This window comes from Ostrea edulis, chromosome 1 (genome assembly GCF_947568905.1).
Source record: "Ostrea edulis chromosome 1, xbOstEdul1.1, whole genome shotgun sequence".
NCBI classification, from domain to species: Eukaryota; Metazoa; Mollusca; class Bivalvia; order Ostreida; family Ostreidae; genus Ostrea; species Ostrea edulis.
Window position 1 is genome coordinate 78,754,431 of NC_079164.1, and position 21,040 is coordinate 78,775,470.

At 34.1% G+C, this 21,040-nt stretch overlaps 1 protein-coding gene and 1 pseudogene across 2 annotated transcripts; both read right to left on the bottom strand.

Annotated features, from left to right (window-relative positions):
- Positions 1-673: 673 nt before the first annotated feature.
- On the bottom strand, positions 674-2,885 carry LOC125672048 (uncharacterized; annotated as a pseudogene).
- A 59-nt stretch (positions 2,886-2,944) lies between these two features.
- Positions 2,945-15,115, bottom strand: LOC125679798 (N-acetylglucosamine-1-phosphodiester alpha-N-acetylglucosaminidase-like). Of its 2 annotated transcripts, none has more exons than XM_048919266.2 (5): positions 14,932-15,115; positions 9,278-9,330; positions 8,934-9,059; positions 8,689-8,788; positions 2,945-7,558 (listed from the first exon to the last, which is right to left on the bottom strand). In XM_048919266.2, the coding sequence occupies exons 1-5, from the start codon at positions 15,027-15,029 to the stop codon at positions 7,363-7,365; spliced, it is 573 nt and encodes a 190-aa protein (XP_048775223.1). In that variant the 5' UTR covers positions 15,030-15,115; the 3' UTR covers positions 2,945-7,362. The 2 variants fall into 2 exon arrangements, with proteins under 2 accessions (XP_048775223.1, XP_048775218.1); XM_048919261.2 differs by having other exon boundaries at positions 8,689-8,830; positions 14,932-15,110.
- Between the last annotated feature and the right edge of the window lie 5,925 nt (positions 15,116-21,040).

The window sequence follows — 21,040 nt, forward strand, 5'->3', positions numbered from 1 at the left end:
ATATGGAAAGTCTTCTGATATAGACCAAGGTGACTCAGGTGAGCGATGTGGCTCATGAGCCTCTTGTTTAAAATGTCAGTATAGATATGTATATCAAGTTTTATAAAAGTTGATTTATTTGACAAACCAAAGAGAGATAACTATAATTTGAGTTGAAATCACGTATTCAATGAAAAACGTAGATATTTTTGAAAAACATCCCTTCCCCGTAATACACAAATTCCTTTTTACAGGTATTATAAGTTGTCATTTAGCAAATCTATACCAAAACTTTTGTTGTTTCACGGGGTAGAACATATGTTACAGACCAAAATACGGCGAAAGTGTTCGCTCTCTGATCATTTGCAAATAAGGTTAAAGTTAGATTCGATTTGTCTTCTTGTACTAGGGATGGATTTAATGTATCAAACACTAGTTTTGGCGCATCTTATACCCCTAACATCAAGTTCATTTTTCAACCAACCAACCCCCCTCCCTATTTACATATCTGCACCCTTTTCAAGTACGCCCTTTATGTCTTCATGGTATTGGAATTACAAAGTACAATTTGTCAGCCATTATGAAAATTTTTCTTTATGATAGTTCTCACATCTTTTATCTCAGAGAGTCACGTGGTTCTGCTAGAGTGTGACTTACGGTGGCCGAGAACTTCCAAAAGCGCATTTTTTTAAGGTCATGAAATAAATTTCCAAAAAATGAAGATTAACCATTTTTTGCTCAACACTAAGTAATATAAAGTAATTTGACAAATAATGTTCTTGGGTCTCCTCTCTACATCATTTATTTCGTTCGTTACCTGAAATGGAATTGCCATAGTTTATTGATAATGAATAGAAATAAAGTTCAGGCCTATTGCTATGTTATAACCTACAGTACATGAATAAATCAATAAATATAGTAGGTATAGTATTAGGGGTAAGATCAAACGCTTGATGTCAGATGAAAAACAAAATTCATATAGGAGGAGGGGGTAGTTTATGTCATCCAGTATTTAACAATTTAAAAAATACTAAGTTTTTAACAACATTCATCACATTCATGGGGGGGGGGGGGGGGGTGGGGGGGGGGTCTTGATGTGAATTTAGTATTTTATTAGACACTGAACGTCACCAATTTTTAACGAATATTTTGCAATCATAATTCTGTGAAAAATAGATTAAAAAACAGTAAATAAAATTTGTTGTATGTCAAGGTGCACAGGTTCTCCAGATGTTGTATAGACGTGTATATCAAATGATATGGAGGATGATCAAGCAATGCACTCCAGATTGAGACGGAATCTGAAAAAAAGGTTCTATCCCTGGGATTATGAAACTCGGGCCAGCTCAATTTTGATCTCAGTTTCTCAATACCGCTATGTTCCTTTTGTTAAAGCGAGACCGAGATCAAAAGTGAGCTTGTCAAGTTTTATTGCCTCTCAGCCTCGTGTCATTTTATTAACAGTTTTTGTGTTGAAGATGCCTGCTATCCGTTACAATATAGTTGATATATCGGTCTTTCATAGGCCACCTATAAGAATTGAGTTTGACCTTTTCCGAGTCAGTGTTTGAACTTTGGGTCGGTAGGTAGGGGAATTAATTTTTTTTTTCAACGTTGCATGAAATCTAATAGAAAATAGATCAGCAAAAAAACTGCATTTCAAAAACAAATGCATATATGCTGAGTTGTTTATACAAATACTCTTTCATTAGTAGGTTGGGAGAGGGCCAAGAAAAAAATTGATGGTGGTCTAACAGATTGAGAATTTTATATTCTCTAGTGTGCAACATTTAAAAAACATATAACGATCTAGTTGCTTGGATAAGTACTTCCGGTCTTAATTAGTAAAAAAAAAAAAATGTACCTACTTGTACTATACATATGATATAGAATGACTTTTAAAAACTAATATTAAGACGGGGAGTGCCTTTGGTAGTTTTATATGAATTTTCACCCATTTTTTGTACTTCGATACTTTAATGTACTCTAAGTCAATTATACTTAGAGGTTGTTTAAATCTACATGCAATATGTTCATGTAACCAAGTGTGTTGATGCGTTAACGTGCCGCTGTCACTGATAGCATGTGATCTGGGTGTTTTCCTTCCTGACCGCATACATGGCACCCCTCACGGGTCATGAAGGGACGGGACTTGTTTCCCCGATTCATTATCGATCGATGCCCCTTCCGATGACAGTTGTCGCATGACGATGTCGTGATTGGATTTCCCGGGATATTGATGGCCGACAGCACATTTGGTTTACATTATAAATCATTCAGTTCATCTTTTTTATGAACTAGTAAGATGGAAAGGGTAAATCCTTCTTCATTCAGTCGAGCCACTTCTTGTTCAAGACAATTTTCTAGAGCACGCGGCGCGGGTGCAGCTGGCGACTGGGCGCGTCTTTCCGGGACAGTAGAAATGCTGGCCGGAGATGGTTCTGGACTTCCGAACCTTAAACGTTTGGGTGTTTTGGGATGTGCGCAAAAATGCCCTAGAAACCTCTGCTTCAATTTAGCTTTTGTGCTTGACGTATGCAAATTTACAATACGTTTCACCAACATACGTCTGTACACCGGAGGGATGTTCATCCCCTTCGCTTCGTAGGGTCTCCGATACTTTAAGGTGGCATCGCTTTTACAAATTCTTCTTCATAACATACAAGGCCGTCGTCAATCTCGCGCAGATAATTCTCTAATCCTTCAAAAACAATTTTCTAATCCTGAATTGATCTAATACCGCGAAAATTTGGTGGGCACCAATCGGCCAATTAAAATGCTTGTTTTATAGACTGTGACCCGCGATTTAACTGGTCAACTGTCAAACCATTAGTGTCACCACTAAACGCATAACTGTTTCGGTCGTAGTGTACTTTCAACGTAGTTCCACCCTCCTGTGACGTCATAAGACTTTAGTCAATGATTTTTAAAATAAGATTTATGCATGACAGGAACATAAATTTTGTTGGAGTCTTTTTCTATAGTTATTGTAAAAAATCTTGTTAACCATAAAATATGTCGAAATATATGAATAAGCAATTGAATCCAAGGGCAATAACTCTGTTTTCATTAAATTATTTATCAAGTCCATTGTGCGATAGATTTCCTTTAGTTTTCACAAACATTTTGTATATTTCTTAAAGAAACAGTTTCATGAAATTGTTATGAATACTATCATATCGTTTCAACCAGTTTTTGTGAAATTTTGATAATGCTGTTTAAGGAAATTGCAATTTTTTGACGTTGATACAGGTACAAATGTATATGTATGCTAATCGATAAAAAAAAAAATTATTAATACCGCAACATACTAATTTTATAATAACAATAATAATATTTATTTACATAGCGCCTTATATGATCATAAATAACCATTCTAAAGCGCTGCACACAATAAAAATGATACAGCATGCTATAGCATTAAGACAGATGATATCAAAAGAATGCTAGCAAAACATTAATAATGTAAAGTAAAATTACTAAAATCTAAAACATGATGTGCATTAATAAAGTTCAACCGGTACAATCAAATGATATAAAATACAATAGTTGAAATAAATATACACTTGGAAATGTCATGTTAATACTGATGGTAATGAAACCATAAAGATTTAACCACATATCATTTTTATTTGTTACTAAGATATATTATTTGAAGAATCAACAATCAAATATGACATTGAACCTACAATTCTGAAAGTGTGGAATTACCTTCAAGCAAGATTTGCGATAATGCATTGATGTAAATGATTTTAGTGCGTATGTACTATTCCATGGTTTTGAGAGAATAAGCTGAACTGAAAGTGAATTTAGCCCTTGGGTTACTAACCAAAGGTCAAGTACAAGAACACAGACAATTGTATTTTAAAGGCTTGTTACGAAGACATGTTCACTTATAATAATAACTGGTTAGCTATAATGAAAGAAGAATTGTCTAATCTGGGTTTAACTTACTTGTGGGACCACAATAGGAACCAAAATATTTATAAAATTATCGAACACAAAATGTTAGATATATACAGACAAAATATAATGTGTAGTTTTGAAAGTTCATCAAAGTGTATGCTATACCGGCACCTTGTTGACAATTTTTGTGTACAGTATTATCTAACAAAACCAATAGACTCGTATAGTAAGCAGCTTATTACTGGTTATAGAACCTCGTCACATTCATTATGCATAGAAACCGGTAGACATAATAATATTCCCAGAAATATGAGGATTTGTAAATATTGTAATTTAAATGATATTGCAGACGAATTCCACTTCATTCTAATGCACTTTATAATGAATTTAAAAAAATATATATTAAACAATTCTATTATGCAAAACCAAGTGTATTTAAATTGACCAGGCTTCTGAGTGTAAATAACATCAAAGAACTGAGTAATTTAGGTAAATAACTTAAATGTGCCGCGAAACTACGTAATGACGCGGTTATTAATTAGTACATAGAGCATATTTTTCCCCCGCATATACCAGATACAGTACATATTATGAATGAGTGTAATTGGTTATGAATACTTGTAATGTTAATATATATATATATATATATATATATATATATATATATATATATAAAAGCACTAAAGTTCCAACAACACCCGATACCTCAAAGTGTCGGATCCACAACATGGATACAAGGTCAGATACAAAAAAATTTACAAAGCACTAAAATGACCAACGACACGAACAACCAGATTGTCAAATTTTCGGGACAAACGAAAAGAATTACATAATGTGGCCAATATCAACAGAGCATAATAACAAAAACTACATATAATACATCTAGTACTACAACTACACTAATCTACAAACGTATTTACAACGCAGACTACATGTGTTTTGGTCTTTAGGCTTGCCAATCAATGTTAAAAGTGGAGCGAATTAGGACAAAGAGCTGATCCAAAATGTCCGAAATGGAAAACAATAAACTTAATTAATCTCAAGTGGAACGAGTTAACCCAATTACGTTGACAAATAGTAAAGCTAAGTCGTATCCAGAGAGATTCTATTTTAACCATGTATTAAGAATAAATAATTTATAAAAAAGATAATAATAAGTAACAAATACAAAAAAATAAAATAATAATAAATAAATGAAAATAAGCCATGTAAACGAAGTAAGAAATGAACAAAATTTGAGAGAAAGATAATGTAAACAACAAGTTTGAATAAGTTAACAAAATGGACCAACTCCAAACAAAAACAAAGAATAAGCAGCCTAGGAAATTGAATCAACATCAGACATTCCCGTACTGATCATGTCTAGGGTAGACGTGCAAAAAACAGAATCATGGAAACTGATAAATGGGTTTTACATGTAAGCAATCGGTTATGAAGTTCAAAGTAATTAAAAGGGGTGGGCTGATTGAAAACAATTAAAAAGAAAAAAGTGTGTTCAAAAATGGTCATAGCACCACTGTTAGGGACATCATCAGACGAGTAGGTCTAGATGAAGCTTAAAATCTAGTAAGGGTTTAGCCCGTATTCATCCTGGTGAAGTCAGTAGGTTCAACAAACGCGACAAATATAACAAAAATTCGACTTTTTGGAAGTCGGTATAGACTATTTTGAATCGAAAACTCGACATGAATTATGATGTAACTGTCACAGTATAAAACGGCCAAACACATGGGCAATATACGCGTGCATATTTCCTTGCGATATCGGTGAAGGTTTTTATGACCCGGCGTATCGCCTATGTCATGTTATGTGATAACGCGACAGCGCATTATGTAAAGTTGTGTTAACGCGACGGCGCATTGTGTTAAAAGGACTGGTTAACGAATTTTGATTTTAAAAAAAATTGTTTTCGATGTTAAACATTAAAAATATAAATTATTTAATGTTGACAGCCAACATTTTGACCTTCTGAATGCAAGAATAAGAGCAAATATTGTAGCCTTAAATCTGCGTTATGTAAACAAAGACTCGAGTATTTTTATGTATACAAACAAACAAGTGAAATATTGATTTTGTAATATAAAGCATCTTAATTTTGCATAGTCACAAATTTTAACTTTTAGATGACATATTTTACCCCAAAAATGCTTGAAATGTGGAAGATATGATAAACTTAGATCGATATCCATTTCTTTTGAAAATTTTGTAAACAATAACATAACGCAATCTTTGTTTACAAAACAAATAATAAACTCTCTATAAATGAGCTTCTGTGATAATGTATAACCATAATTTTTATGTGAAATCTTTTAAACACAGACAGTAGATTTTGATGATTAAAAAGGGAAAAGATAATTTTGGGGAAGATCGTGAATCAGTCCCTCTAAGTTGTGTTAACTCTACAGCGCATTATGTAAAGTTGTGTTAACGCAACAGCGCATGATGTAAAGTTGTGCTAACGCGACGGCGTGTTGTGTGACAACATACTTTTACAAAATTTTATGATCCTATCGGGACACCATAAATTTTGGAGAGCTATCGAATAATAGATTAATTTCAACAGTATTCGTTATATGTAAATCAAGCAGATAAAGTGATAACGTTTGAAATAGTACCATTACTAGAAACACATCTGTTCAATGTTTAGAAAAGTAGACAGTATTAATTGTTAGCACTAGAGTTGTACTCCACTCGATAAATTACATCTAGGCAATACACTAACGACCGCACAGAATGAAAATTAATAAAACACTTGTAACGCTTTCAAGAATCGTGAGAATGTTCCAGGCACTACGAATCCACTACGATGCTACAATGATACAGTATAACGGGTAAAGTCATTTATCGGATTTGAAAATTGTGGGTGCACATTCCATTAGAAAAACAACAACAAATAAATAAATAGCAGACCCCTTATCTATTACCTATCTTTTAAAACCCCTTTAAATACTTTTAGATGTAAATAATACATGTATAGATATTTGTCTGCTGCACTTGTCCGAAAGTAGAAAAATCTCGGCACCATTTACTCTGTTGTATTGTTTACGTACGTACACTGCCCTTGCAGTGTTACTGAACGCACTATTCTTTTTGTTTCACGTGACTTACGCAAATATAATTCAATATATCATATATATATATACCATGTACCATATGCACATGTATATACGTATGAGATTTTATTTCTTATAAAAACATTGACCTTTCAACTTGACAAAAAAACCAACTTGACATAAAAACATATATCCATGAAAATAAATTAAAGATGTGTAGATTATTTGCATTGGGGCTTGAATATAATAGTTACTCCAAAGCTTCCATCATGTTAATTTCAATAGGAACAAAAAATAACCTATAACCTAGTAGAAGTTTTAGCGAGGATTCAATTTTGGCATTATTAGCGACAGAGTTGAGGTCACTAAAATTAGCTCCCGCTGAATATATATATATATATACCCATAATTCATGGACAAATCGCTAAATTTGTGTCTCGCTAAAACTACCACTTTTACAGTATCTGTGTAGATAGTCGTAATTGTCGGTAGGACGCTTTAACTCGAATGAGTTCAAGTATTCGGTTGACGCCTGTGGAATAACAAATACATTGAGATAATCGCCGTCTTCTTCTGGAAGGGAATGGTTGATGTAATTTCCTTGTGTCCTTCCGTTATTCCTTTAAAAGATTACATAATTCTATCAGATAAGGCGAGCAATGTACAATTTTAAAATGGAATTTACAGCGCAAGAACCTTATACTATGCAAGACAAAAAAAATTTGATGTTTACAGTATACCGGTGTTATAGAGCAGGCTTCCCCCATTGCCCCCCCCCCTCCCCGTAGTAACAATATACCGGTGTTATAGAGCTGGACTCCGCCCCCCCCCCCCCCCCCCCCCCCATTGCCACACACCCTAGAAATCCTACTGTATACATGTAGTTCAATGGGGTTCCCTCTGGGGAATTTGAAGTACATGTATTTGTGTGCCAGAAAAGGATTTTTCAAGTAATAAACAACTTATTTCATATGAGAATCTTTTTAAATAAAATAAAAATAAGCGTTATTCTATTTTTTTCCAAAAGTACATTCTTAGCAAATTGTTGGAGTAAGGCGTTCTTGGGTATTAATCTTATCAAATTAATTTCCTCTCTCTCTGTGATTCATGAACCACTTTAATCTAACCTATCAGGTGTAAATACAAATTCTCTCCTCCTGTCTCACTCTAGACTGAGTTTTCTGTATAGGGAATCTCACTCTAGAATGAGGTTTCTGGGGAAGTAGTCTTACTCTAGAGTGAGTTTTCTGGGAAGGAAAATCCTTCTGTAGAGTTGGTTTTCTGTGGGTACAAAGATGTGAATTCTGCGGGAGTAAAACCCTGCTCTAGAGAGGGGGAGACTACTTTAGAGCCAGTTTTCCATGGGAGAAATTTTAACTGGGTCTTCTTTTAGGGGAATCTAGATTCAGTTTTCTGTACGGAAAAGCCTACTCTAAAGTGAGTTTTCCATGGGGAAAATCTTACTCTTGGATGAGTTTTCCGTAGGGGAATTCTACTCTAAAATCAAATTTCATCAAGGGAAATCCCAATCAAGAGTAAGTTTTTTAAGGGAGGAATTTTTCTCTGAAATGAATTTTTCATGGGGGAATACTACCCTGTTGTGATTTTTTGTGGGGAAATTCTACGCTAGTGTCAGTTTTGGAGAATTCATACTAAAGAATGGTTTTCCCGCGGGATCTCTATGAAAGGGAATCCTACTCTATAAGTCTTATATGACGAATTTATATGAGGAATACTGAGAGTTTCTTACCTGTTTTGTTTGTTTTTAACAATCATAATACAGGATACGACAAGGAACAATACCAGAACCACCACAGTGACAACAACCCAACGATTTGCCTTGAGAGTTTCTAAAAAGTTTACAAAGTCTTGTTTTCCATTGATTGGAGTTTCTGAAATCGGACAACGTAAATGAAAATGTACCTTTTGTATGTGCTTTTTTTAAAGTTTGTTAACATGAGAGTACATGCTGTGATATGAAACTATACAATCTACCTTCGGGACAACCACGTATTCTGTCGCACTCGGTGATTACACAATGACACTTCAACTTACAAGACCCTCCATAGTAGGATGCTGGACACGGTTCGGAGCAATTGATACTGTGTGCTCCAACACATTCTGTAACATATACATGTATATATAATATCACTTTATAGAGATGGCTCACCAGGTAACACTGATTGAATACTTGAATTTTTCTTTTATTATTCATATTATTTTCAAAATCTTATATCAAAATTTTTAAATATTTTTGGTCCAAGTTGTTTTCTACTTTGATGGTTGGCAGATATGCTGAGGCGTTCAATCAGCTGTTCATTTAATGCACGTATTCTTACCTAGACACGTATTATTCTCTTCATAAAAACCAGCACAACAGACTTTTGTTCCACTGGAAACAGATGTATACATTTCAAAATCATCAACTTGCTCAATTTCTTGTTTATGATGGAAAGCTCTTTTTATGTTTCTAGTTAAAATCACGAACATAAGACATTGATCTACATCGATCAAAGACATTTGAACGAAAACTATTTTTCATTTTCTGAGAGAGAGAGAGAGAGAGAGAGAGAGAGAGAGAGAGAGAGAGAGAGAGAGACTCTACATTAACTGTGTTCCAGTGTCCGGAGGCTTCGTCAAATTTTACTTGGTTAGCAATACATTTGTGTCATACATAATTTTGATGGAGGATATTAAAAGGCATAGAACGATGACATATATAATCTGACCCATCTAATATTGAATGATCTTTGACAACCTACCGGGGAAGATGGCAGACATAATGTGACTACCAGATGCTATATAGGGACATTCTATGTACGAGTAATTCAAGAGTGAAGGAACCCGTCCAGTATCTCTGGAACACCACCAGACTTCTATCGACCCATGTGCGGTATTTTTTGCAGTTTCAGAAAAAACTAACCTAGCTGCATGTGCTGCTGCTCCGATTCAAAAACGGTGTTCTTTGTAGAATTTTGAATTCAAACCATTGAATGCAACCCAATTGTTTTGAAACTGGGGTGCCATAGATATACACTATTAAAAAGGGGGACCACTTGAATGTTTGAATTGACGCAAATAGTGAAAAACAAATTGGACAAAAATCAGACTGAGCCTCAAAGCAAATAGTCTGACCAGATTGCACAGTTTTTGAATGACGAAAATTTAAGTCTACACTTTGAGATTTCCCACTTTTCAATTAAATATGGATGTCCCACCTTTTTATTACTTGACTCAGTCTGTTTAGACTTGATAGCTAATTCCCCTAATCTGCAAAATCTAAACTATGCAATTAGAAACAATGCTTTCTGTAAGTAAAAGGTAAAGAAAATCGGAGCATGTAGAATTCATGGCATTGATATGTTTCCCAAGAATTTCCGCAGTTATTGGGGGTCTTGAGTCTGCTACATAACATGATGTTTGACAGCATTATGATAATTTTTACTTCTAAATTTGGGATGGGTCTGGCAAGTTCAATAATTCATGAGGAAATGAAATAGCCGAAACAAGTCATACTAACGTGCATTACGAATGCTTAAGCCCCCCAAAACTCCAAACTGTAGAAATTTGTAATCCTAATTTGACTGACCAATATTTAACAACTGATCCCTTGAACATAGGTATGCTTCTTGTAGGAGAGTTTGTAACAATTTAAAAGTCGTATGACATTGGTGTCAAATGTGAAGTTGACGTGGAATGCATGTTGGCTGTTTGACTAAGTATGGGGCTCCGATCATGAAAGCTTCCTATAAATTTAAACAAGAGAGCCTATCAGAAAGTACATTAGATTTTCCTGAAACATGGTAAGCTCTGAAATGGATATCGTATCGTAACAATTTCATCATACTCTGTTTCCCTCTGATTGCTTATGAATAACGCCTTATTGTCAGATAGGATCACATTTTCTTGTTTCGAAGTTCCTGACACCATGTTTCTAAAACAATTTAAACTAATCCATTTCCCTATGGAGTAGTAATCAAAATTTTAAAAAAAGAAATCTAAGTGATTTCTGTCTAAATGACCAAGACACATAATCAAATTCTTTTTTCAAAATCAACATGGAGTATAGAAGACCAGGACATTTTTCTTCTTCAGTATATTGCATGATGTCAAAAAGAAGTCAAAATATTCTCGACTGTTTCTACCTGTAGAAACCAGTCCAGTTTGGTCTGCTTCAGTTATTTTATTTACATATTTTAAAATTCTATTTGCAATCGAACAAAAACAAAAATAAATAAAAAATAAAAATAATAAAAAACCTCTCAGTTTTGTATTTAATACGTTTTCCTATGTATTTATTGTTCTTTGTTTCAGTTTGTTTTTATTTATTTATTTTTTTTATATGTAAAGCGCTTTAGGGTAATATCCTTGATTGAATAAAGCGCTATATAAATATATGATAATAATAATGATAAATACAATGTTGTATACATTATTTAAAGAGAAATTGGCCCACGTCTAGCTTATCACCAATGGGTACGCATGAAATGCTTCCATGCTCCTGTGTTATACTTAGAAAGTTATTTTCCTATCCGAAATACGGTGTCTAGTAAACTAGTAGGATCTGTTATATCAAGATTTATAGTAACGATTTATGATAAAGATAGAAAATCTGGCACATATATGTATATATTGACTCGTGCATTTTTTTTTAAAATAAGGATATGTAATCTTTAATATATCTGTATATATTGATTCGTACATTTGTGTAAGATCTATACCAATAAGTATAGGAAGTCGTCCAAATCTTTGAACTTTAACACATTAAAATAGTTCACACTTCGCTACTCGAGCGACCATGGATATCGTAGTCGTGTTCGCTGCTCCCATAAACACAGATCGCTGTAAACTTGCCATTTTCCCCACACTCACTCTCCTTTTTTTCAAAATGATTGGGGCGGCATTTGACGGCCTTCAAACATTACGAAAATAGTTTCTTATTGAGATTGCACCTACTTAACTCGGCGTGAGTGGTATATATGTATGTACTTGTTTCCCCAACATGCTGCATCCACATGCAGTTTGCAGTCTATGTAACCTGTAGTTAATGTTGTAAACTTTCTTTCTTTTTTGAATTTCCTTCTTTATAAACTGTCTTACTGTTATGCCCTATGGGCCCAAAATTGGAATAAACTTATCTTATCTTATCTGTATTGGGAATAGCCTTCTCTTGAAGAAAAAAAGTTTGGATAAAATTTAAAATCTAATTGTATATTTTGATATTTATTGTTTATTATAGTTTGAATTATATCAAAGGTTGTAAATATACTCAAATTTCACATATGTTAGGGAAATGTGATATCAGGGTATTTTTCCCCAAATGTTATGGTGGAGGGGTGTACTTTTTGTTGTAGAGCTTATAGCTTCTAAAATTATACATCAACACTTGATTTTCTTACGGAAATTTTTATTCTACGATAATAATCTGTAAATTAAAAACCACTTATTCAAGGTTTAGTCCAATAATTTTAACGTCACATCGTCTGTTCCGGTTTTGACGAGATTCTAAGATGTGCATGGGATATGGTAAATTTTACGAATAAATAAGTTGATGCCTTCCTGCCAAGTTGTTAATTGCAATATTGTAAAGGGTAGATGTAAAAAGAAAAATTCGAAATTCCTTACCTAACCAAGTCATTTGAAAAAAAAAGACTATGTAAAGTGTGTATCCATCATTTGCGTAATGACAAGTTGAGGTTCGTGACATTTGTATGAAGAAATATGTACCGTCTGCCTGGTCTGCAACTCGAATGAACATCTTCTTTTCTCAATTCTCTTGCGAAAGAACGGACTCAAATCTATGCGGCTCCAAACTTAACTGTTCATGTAAAAGGAGTAGAAGACCAGAAAGTTTTTCTTTTTCAATATATTGCACAATGTCACAAAGAAGTTAAAATATTTTTGACTATGTTTCTACCTGTAGAAACCAGTCCAGTGTGGTCTGCTTCAGCTTCATTTATTTTCTTTACATATTTTATAATTCTATTTGCAATCTAACCAACAAAAAAAAAACAAACCTTAAACACATAAAAACCCAACCTATCTTATATTTTACGCGTTTCCCTATGTATTTATTGTTCTTTGATTTAGTTTGTTTTTATTGTATTATATGTAAAGCGCTTTATGGTAATATCCTTGATTGAATAAAATGTATAATAATAATAATAAATACAATGTTGTATACAGTATTTAAAGAGGAATTGGCCTACGTTTAGCTTATCACCAATGGGTAAGCATGGAATGCTTCCATGATCCTGTGTTATACTTAGAAAGTTATTTTCATATCCGAAATACAGTGCCTCGCTCGTTCTCATGAATAAATATTTAAAAATATCATCCAATCAAAGTAATCATTATAGTAACGGAATTCTTTTGTTTTTAAAGGTAGCATCAATTTAACTTTGCTATCACAAGAATTGTATACCGAAATTGGGCTGAAAGCGTCTTCTTAATTGAACAAATTCGCTCAGGGTATACATGTACGATGAGCGCCCATTTAAATTGCCTCAATAATTATTCATGAGAACGAGCGAGCAGAAATGAATGGACCCACGGGTGATGGAGAGAGGAACGAAACGTAATCAGCCGTGGGTTTCCGACGATGTAGATGTGCATGTGCTATGGTAAATTCTACGAATAAATAAGTTGATGCCTTCCTGCCAAACTGTTGATTGCAAAATTGCAAAGGGTAGATGTAAAAAAAAAAAAAAAAAAAAAAAAAAAAAAGAAGTTTTTTCGAAATTCCTTACCTAACCAAATCATTTGAAAAGAAAAGACTATGTAAAGTGTGGATCCATCACTTGCGTAATGATAATTTGAGGTTTGGGACATTTGTATGAAGAAATGTGTACCGTCTGCCCGGTCTGCGACTCGACTGATCGTCTTCTTTTCTCAATTCTCTCTTGCAACACAACAAGTTCAAATCTATACGGCTCCAAACTTAACTGTTCGTGACTTGTCATGTTTACAGTGTTGTTGATGAAATAAACCGGAACCGACGGTGTGACGTCCTCAATTAAACTTCAATGGTCGCTCTCTTAGTGGCAGGTAATTTAAAATATATGATATATTAATATTGATTTAATCGTTAAGCAAGAAGTTTTGTTGTTAAAGTGTTCATGAAGTCAAAATACAAGTGTATGTATTTTGACGCAGTTTAATAAATAAAAACGATATGTCGAAAAATTACGTTGATTGGTCAAAAAGTGATCTTCGCTCGAATGCACACCTTTACGACAAAGTGAGTTTCATTAAAAATATCAGTAAGTAATACTGTATTGCAGATATTTTTTTACAATAATGTAAAACTTATACGGTACCAATTTTGATGTATCAGATGCGCATTTCGACAAATAATGTCTCTTCAGAGATGCTCAACCAAAATGTTTGAAATCCGAAATAACAATGAAGTTTTAGAACTATTATAGGGGAAAACAGTGTGCCAAAAAAGTGGAGTCCAATTCGTCTAAGGATAAGAGCTATACGTGAGGGAGATAATCCTTGATTTTGAAATGAATTTCTAAATTTTATAACACCAATTAAATATACATCCGTATTTTTAAGCCAGTAACGAAGTACTTAGCTACTGGTCTGTAGAGACCCTCGGGGACTAACAGTCCACCAGCAGAAGCCTCGACCCAGGGGTCATATTGTAAAACTTATACGGTACCAATTTTGATGCACCAGATGCGCATTTCGACAAATAATGTCTCTTCGGTGATGCTCAACCGAAATGTTTGAAATCCGAAATAACAATGAAGTTTTAGAACTATTATAAAATATATTATTAAAATAGACATTTGACTACAAGGAATTTAATTTTTATGCATTTTTATACAAGATTTGGTTTCTGGACAAACATTAATGCATGCATTATTCTATCTAGGACTTTTTCTCGTTCCAGGGTAACTTACAATGTATATTTATATGCTTATTTTTAAATATTATCTTAAAAATAGAAATTTCAAAGATAAACGTCAATCAAGAAACTTACTCTTGCCCACACCAGTTACCATCGTCAGTAGAGGCGATCGTGAATTGCAAACAGAAACACAATAAACATGGCATAATCAGCATCAGGGACGTCGCCATATTTCTCTTTAGTGTGTCAAGTTGTGCACGTGTCGGAGAGACAGTTAAATGAACTATGATCCCTATTCTACATTGTAGCTGGTATTTATAATACAGACATGAGAGGATATTCAATGATTGCATTTGTCAATGTGTAAGTATCTTAGATTATTTCAACACATTTCCGCATTATCGTGAGTATAATTTCAATATTAATATTACGACATTGAGAAAGGTTTTCTTGGTTGCAATTAAACCATTAGTCTTCGATCTCATCAATGTCTTGGTAATCATTCTTGAGTCGTAATGCACGCCATTTATGACTCAACTATGAGTACCAGAATGAAAATTCAATGGCTATCAAATTGAAAATATTTCCCCCTCTTTTGATTGAAGTGTACAATTTCAAACACCGGACTTCTAGGCTTCGGAATATAAAATTTCGGGATATAAAATTTCTTGGTTGGTTGACCAATTTTTGTCAAATTTGTCACAGGGTATCCTTAGTCCAAGGACTTTCATTTGTACTAAAACTAGGGTTGTGACCCTTTAACAAGGGGATATAATTAGGAAAAATGCAAACAAAGTAGTGGTTGCTAAAAAATCTTCTTCTTAAGAACCACTGGGCAAATTATCACCAAACTTATGTATAAGGATGAGGATAGTGTAGATAAAGAATTGTTCAAGGCATCATCCTGGGGCAAAGAGTGTGGTCTCAAGGTAACTTCAAAGTTGACCTTAAGTTTTGTTTTGTTAAAACTTTGATATTTTGCTTAGTATAAGGACTAGGATCATCAAATTTTGTCAGTTGATTTATCTTAGGACCTAATATTATGTTGTTTCAAAAGTACGTCATGGTGACGTACTTTTTGAATTTCGCAGGTAATTATTATATAATGGATTTTGATGCATATCTTGGACACTTTTGAGCCTATGATCATCAAAAGTTGTCAGTTGATGGATCATGGGACTTTGAACTGCGCCATGTAAAAAGTATGTCACCATGACCTACTTTCTGAATTTTATGGCTAATCATTTATGAATACATTTTAGGTTGTTATTTCAGATACCAAGAGGTTTAGAATCATCAAACCTTGTGAATTGATACGTCTAGAGGCCTCAAAACATATTTATAAAAAAAAGTAGGTCACAGTGATCTACTTTTTGAATTTTGCAGACATTCAAATTTCACATTTTCAATTTTAGATTCATATTTTGGACACGATGAAAGCTAGGATCATCAAACTTTGTCAGTTGATGCATCTTGAGTCTTCATAGTTTGTTGACCAAAAAGTAGGTCACCGTGACCTACTTTTGGAATTTGACGGCTATATCTGAATATTTCAGATATTATTTGACTTCAATTATCAAACTTTGTCGGTTGATGCATCTTGAGTCTTCAGAGTGTGATGACTAAAAAGTAGGTCACCGTGACCTATTTTGGATTTTGACGGCTATATTTGAATATTTCAGATACTATTTGACTTACAATCATCAAACTTTGTCAGTTGATGGGTCTTGAGTCTTCAGAATGTGTAGACCAAAAATTAGGTCACTGTGACTTACTTTTGGAATTTGACGTTTATATCTGAATATTTCAGATACTATTTGACTTCAATTATCAAACTTTGTCGGTTGATGCATCTTAAGTCTTTGGAGTGTGTCGACCAAAAATTAGGTCACTGTGGCCTTCTTTTGGAATTTGACGGCTATATTTGAATAGTATTTGACTTGTCAGTTGATGCCTCTTGAGTCTTCAGTGTGTCGACCAAAATTATGTCACCGTGACCTACTTTTGGACAGTTACATTTAAATTTTCAGGTACTATTTGACTTAACATCATCAAACTTTGTTAATTGATGAATCTTGGTTAGTGAGAATTTTTGCCTGTTCTACAATGTATCAGAAGAGTGATTTTAGGCCCATGGGCCTCTTGTCTTGTTTCGAAGTTCCTGACACCATGTTTCTAAAACAATTTAAACTAATCCATTTCCTTATGGAGTATTAATCAAAATTAAAAACAGGAAATCTAAGTGATTTCTATCTAAATGACCAAGACATATAATCATTTTTTTTCAAAATCCACAAGGAGTATAGAAAATCAGAAAATTTTTCTTCTTCAGTATATTGCACAATGTCACAAAGAAGTCAAAATTTTTCGACTATATTTCTACCTGTAGAAACCAGTTTGGTCTGCTTCAATTATTTTATTTACATATTTTAAAATTCTATTTGCAATCGAACAAAAAAAAATCCCTCCGTTTTATATTGTATACGTTTTTCTATGTATTCGTTGTTCTTTGTTTCAGTTTGTTTTTATTGTTTTATATGTAAAACGCTTTAGGGCAATTGCCTTAATTGAATACAGCGCTAATAATAATGATGATGCAATGTTGTATGCAGTTCGCCTCCGTTTTATTTTTAAACGTTTCAGTTTATCAGCAATGCGTAAGCATGAAATGCTTCCATGTTCCTGTGTTATACTTAGAAAGTTATTTTCATATCCAATATACTGTGTCTATAGTATACTAGTAGGATCTGTCACATCAAGATCTATAGTCACTATTTATGATAAAGATAGAAAATCGTGAAGATATCTGTATATATTGACTTGTGTATTTTTTTTTTTATAAGGATAGGGTAATCTCTAATATATCTGAATACATTGATTCGTATATTTCCTAATCATTTATTGTAAGATCTATACCAAAAAGTTTTGGAAGTCATCCAAATCTTTGAACTCTAACACATAAAAAGAGTTCACACTTCGCTGCTCGAGCGACCATGGATATCGTAGTCGTATTCGCTGCTCCCATAAACACAGATCGCTGTAAACTTGCCATTTTCCCCACACCTTCTCTCCTTTTTTTCAAAATGATTGGGGCGGCATTTGACGCCCTTCATACATTGTAAGAGAATAGTTCCTTATTGAGATTACACCGACTTATCTCGGCGTAAGTGGTATATATGTATCCAATTCATTAGTGTGTACATGTATATGATTTCATGACCAGTAGATATTCATATAAAACTTTGTCTAAGGATATAACATTTTGAATGCATATATATAGCACATTACACACATATATGAAAGATGAAGATAACGAACAGTCATCAATCTCATAACTCCTATAAGCAATACAAAATAGAGAGCTGGGCAAACACGGACCCTAGACACACCAGAGGTGGGATCACGTACCTCGGAGGATAAGATCCCGTGTCGACCAGTTGCACCGACCGTTCGCCCCATATGCTGATCAGGTAAACGGAGTTATCAGTAGTCAAAATCAGTGTGCAAAGAACGGTCTAACAATCGGTATGAAACACGTCAGACAGCATTTGACACAATGATAGGTTGTATTGGCAAACTAGATCGTTATAAATCACATAAGCAAGATCATCAAAATTCAGTGTTACTTTCGTTTTACATTTACATTGTGAATAGCCTTCTCTAGACGAAAAAAAAGTTTGGATAAATTTAAAATCTAATTGTATATTTTGATATTAATTGTTTATTATATTTTGAATTATATCCAAGGTCTTAAATATACCCAAACTTCATATCTTTTAGGGAAATGTGATACCAGAGTATTTTTCTCAGATGTTATGGTGGAGGGGTGTACTTTTTGTTGTAGAGCTTATAGCTTCTAAAATAATACGCCAACACTTCATTTTCTTACTCACATCCTTATTCTACGATAATAATCTGTAAATTAAAAACATTTATTCAAGGTTTTGCCCAATAATTTTCACGTCATACCGTCTTTTCCGGTTTTGACGAGATTCTAAGATGTGCATGGGATATGGTAAATTTTACGAATAAATAGGTTGATGCCTTCCAGCTGCCAAGCTGTTAATTGCACTAATGGGAAGGGTAGATGTGATTTTTTCCCCAAATTTCTTACCCAACCAAGTCATCTGTAAAGAAAATACTATGTAAAGTGTGGATCCATCATTTGCGTAATGACAAGTTGAGGTTTGGGACATTTTATATGAAGAAACGTGTACCGTCTGCCTGGTCTGCGATTCGAATGAACGCCTTCTTTTCTCAATTCTCTCTTGCGAAAGAACGGGCTCAAATCCAGGCTCCAAACTTAACTGTTCGGAACTTGTCATGTTTACAGTGTTGCTGATGAAATAAACCGGAACCGATGGTGCGACGTCCTAAATTAAACTTTGACCGCTCTCTTAATGGCAGGTAATTTAGAATGTGATATATTAATGTTGAATTAATCGTTAAGGAAGAATTTTTGTTGTTAAAGACTGTCATCTACGATATCAGTTAGTAATACTTTATTCATAAAAGCAACAACGTGGTTAGGGTTGCCTTTCCCTTTAAAGTACAGTCAACTCTCGATAAACCGCCACCTTTTGTTCTTATGAAATTATGGCATTATAACGAATTTGGCGATGAATTGAATTACTGCCATCTTGAAGAAATAGAGTTACTGTTCTTTTATATGTAAGAGTTATCTTTCCTCTTTTTACAATACTTACGTAAGTGAGCGATCGGGTAACATTCGGTAAAACAATACTGTCTCGTCTATGTTATAAATCTTTCAAATCATAATTTTTCATTACTTCTATTGCCTCTTTCCAGCCATCAATGATCAAACTCACATAAATTCCGGCATTTTCACCGCTTATAATTCTGGAAGAAATTACATGACGTTGTTTGAAACGAGTTAGCCACCCTTCAGAATAATTGAAATTGGACATTCCTAGCTCTGCACAATACTGTTTTCCCTTTTCAATTATCATATCCCCGGTAACAGGAATGTTTTTTGTCCTGACTTGCGTAAACCACATAAACAACGCCTTTTCTAAGTCAGTATTAAGTCCACTGCGGTGCCGTTTCCTGGCAGGCGGGCAAGAATTCCATCCTTTGCTGCTAAGATGTCGCCCACAGAAAAATGATTTGCAATATCCTGATGGGTACATTTTGGATGATGTCATTGGTACATAATGATTTGCTTTTTCTCATCAAAATTTAACAGGACCCTCTTTCGTGGCGAAGCCATAGCTAAATTGAAATGTGTTTCTATGATGTATAAACAACTTGACTACAGTTCATCTCGAGTAATTTTCTTGTTTATTCAATACAGCAATTATTGGGATCCTTCTGTCCAGGTGATCCAGAGATCGATAATGACCAATTTACTGCTTCACTGACCACGTGCACCCATGGCGGTTTATCGAGATAATTAACACATTGAAATAGACTTTTGTAATGAAAACACTGTGGCAAATGGCGATAGCGAATTTGGAGGTTTAACGAGAGTTTTAAGTAACAGGAAAAATGTTCCTAGAAAAATACGGCGTTATAACGAAAATGGCGGTGAATTGAGTGGCGATAATTCGAGAGTTACCTGTATGTGAATATAAAACATTTTTCATCCTGGAAACAAATTTATACTTAATGGATAATGATAATCTTATTTCAGTGCTAGTGTACGATGTAGATGAAAAAGATTTGATCAATAATCTTAGATGCTTGTATCGAAGCTTCGTCATGCGAGGACGACGGGACGAGAGAGCAAAGTTGTAAAGGCGAAGAATGAAGGAGCGAAGTTGTGATGAGTAAGAAATATTAGTTTCGCACTGTCGTCTTTGCATCTTAGCTCTCGCAAATTTGTGTCGTTGCATTCACACTTTCATTCCATCACCCTCGAACATTTGTTCCATTGCCCTCGCACTTTTGTTCCATCGCCCTCGCATTTAAGCTCCGTTACGTCTTCGATCTAAGTGTAAAGGAACGAAAATGCAGTCGTCTGATCAGAACACCATACCAAGAGGAAAGTTATCGACGATCTGACGTCAAGACCATTACTATTAAACAAGGGCGAGCTTCAGTCTGTTTATGAGGAATTCTTGGAAGCAAAAGATTTGAAAAGTGTCACAAAAGGAGTTTACTGAATAGAACGAAAACCCTACCTACAATGTATCTTTACAGAAATCTCAAAAAGAAACTCATGAAAACCTTGTTGAAAAATTTCTTAAAATTTACGATGCCGAAAATGGAATTATTATTT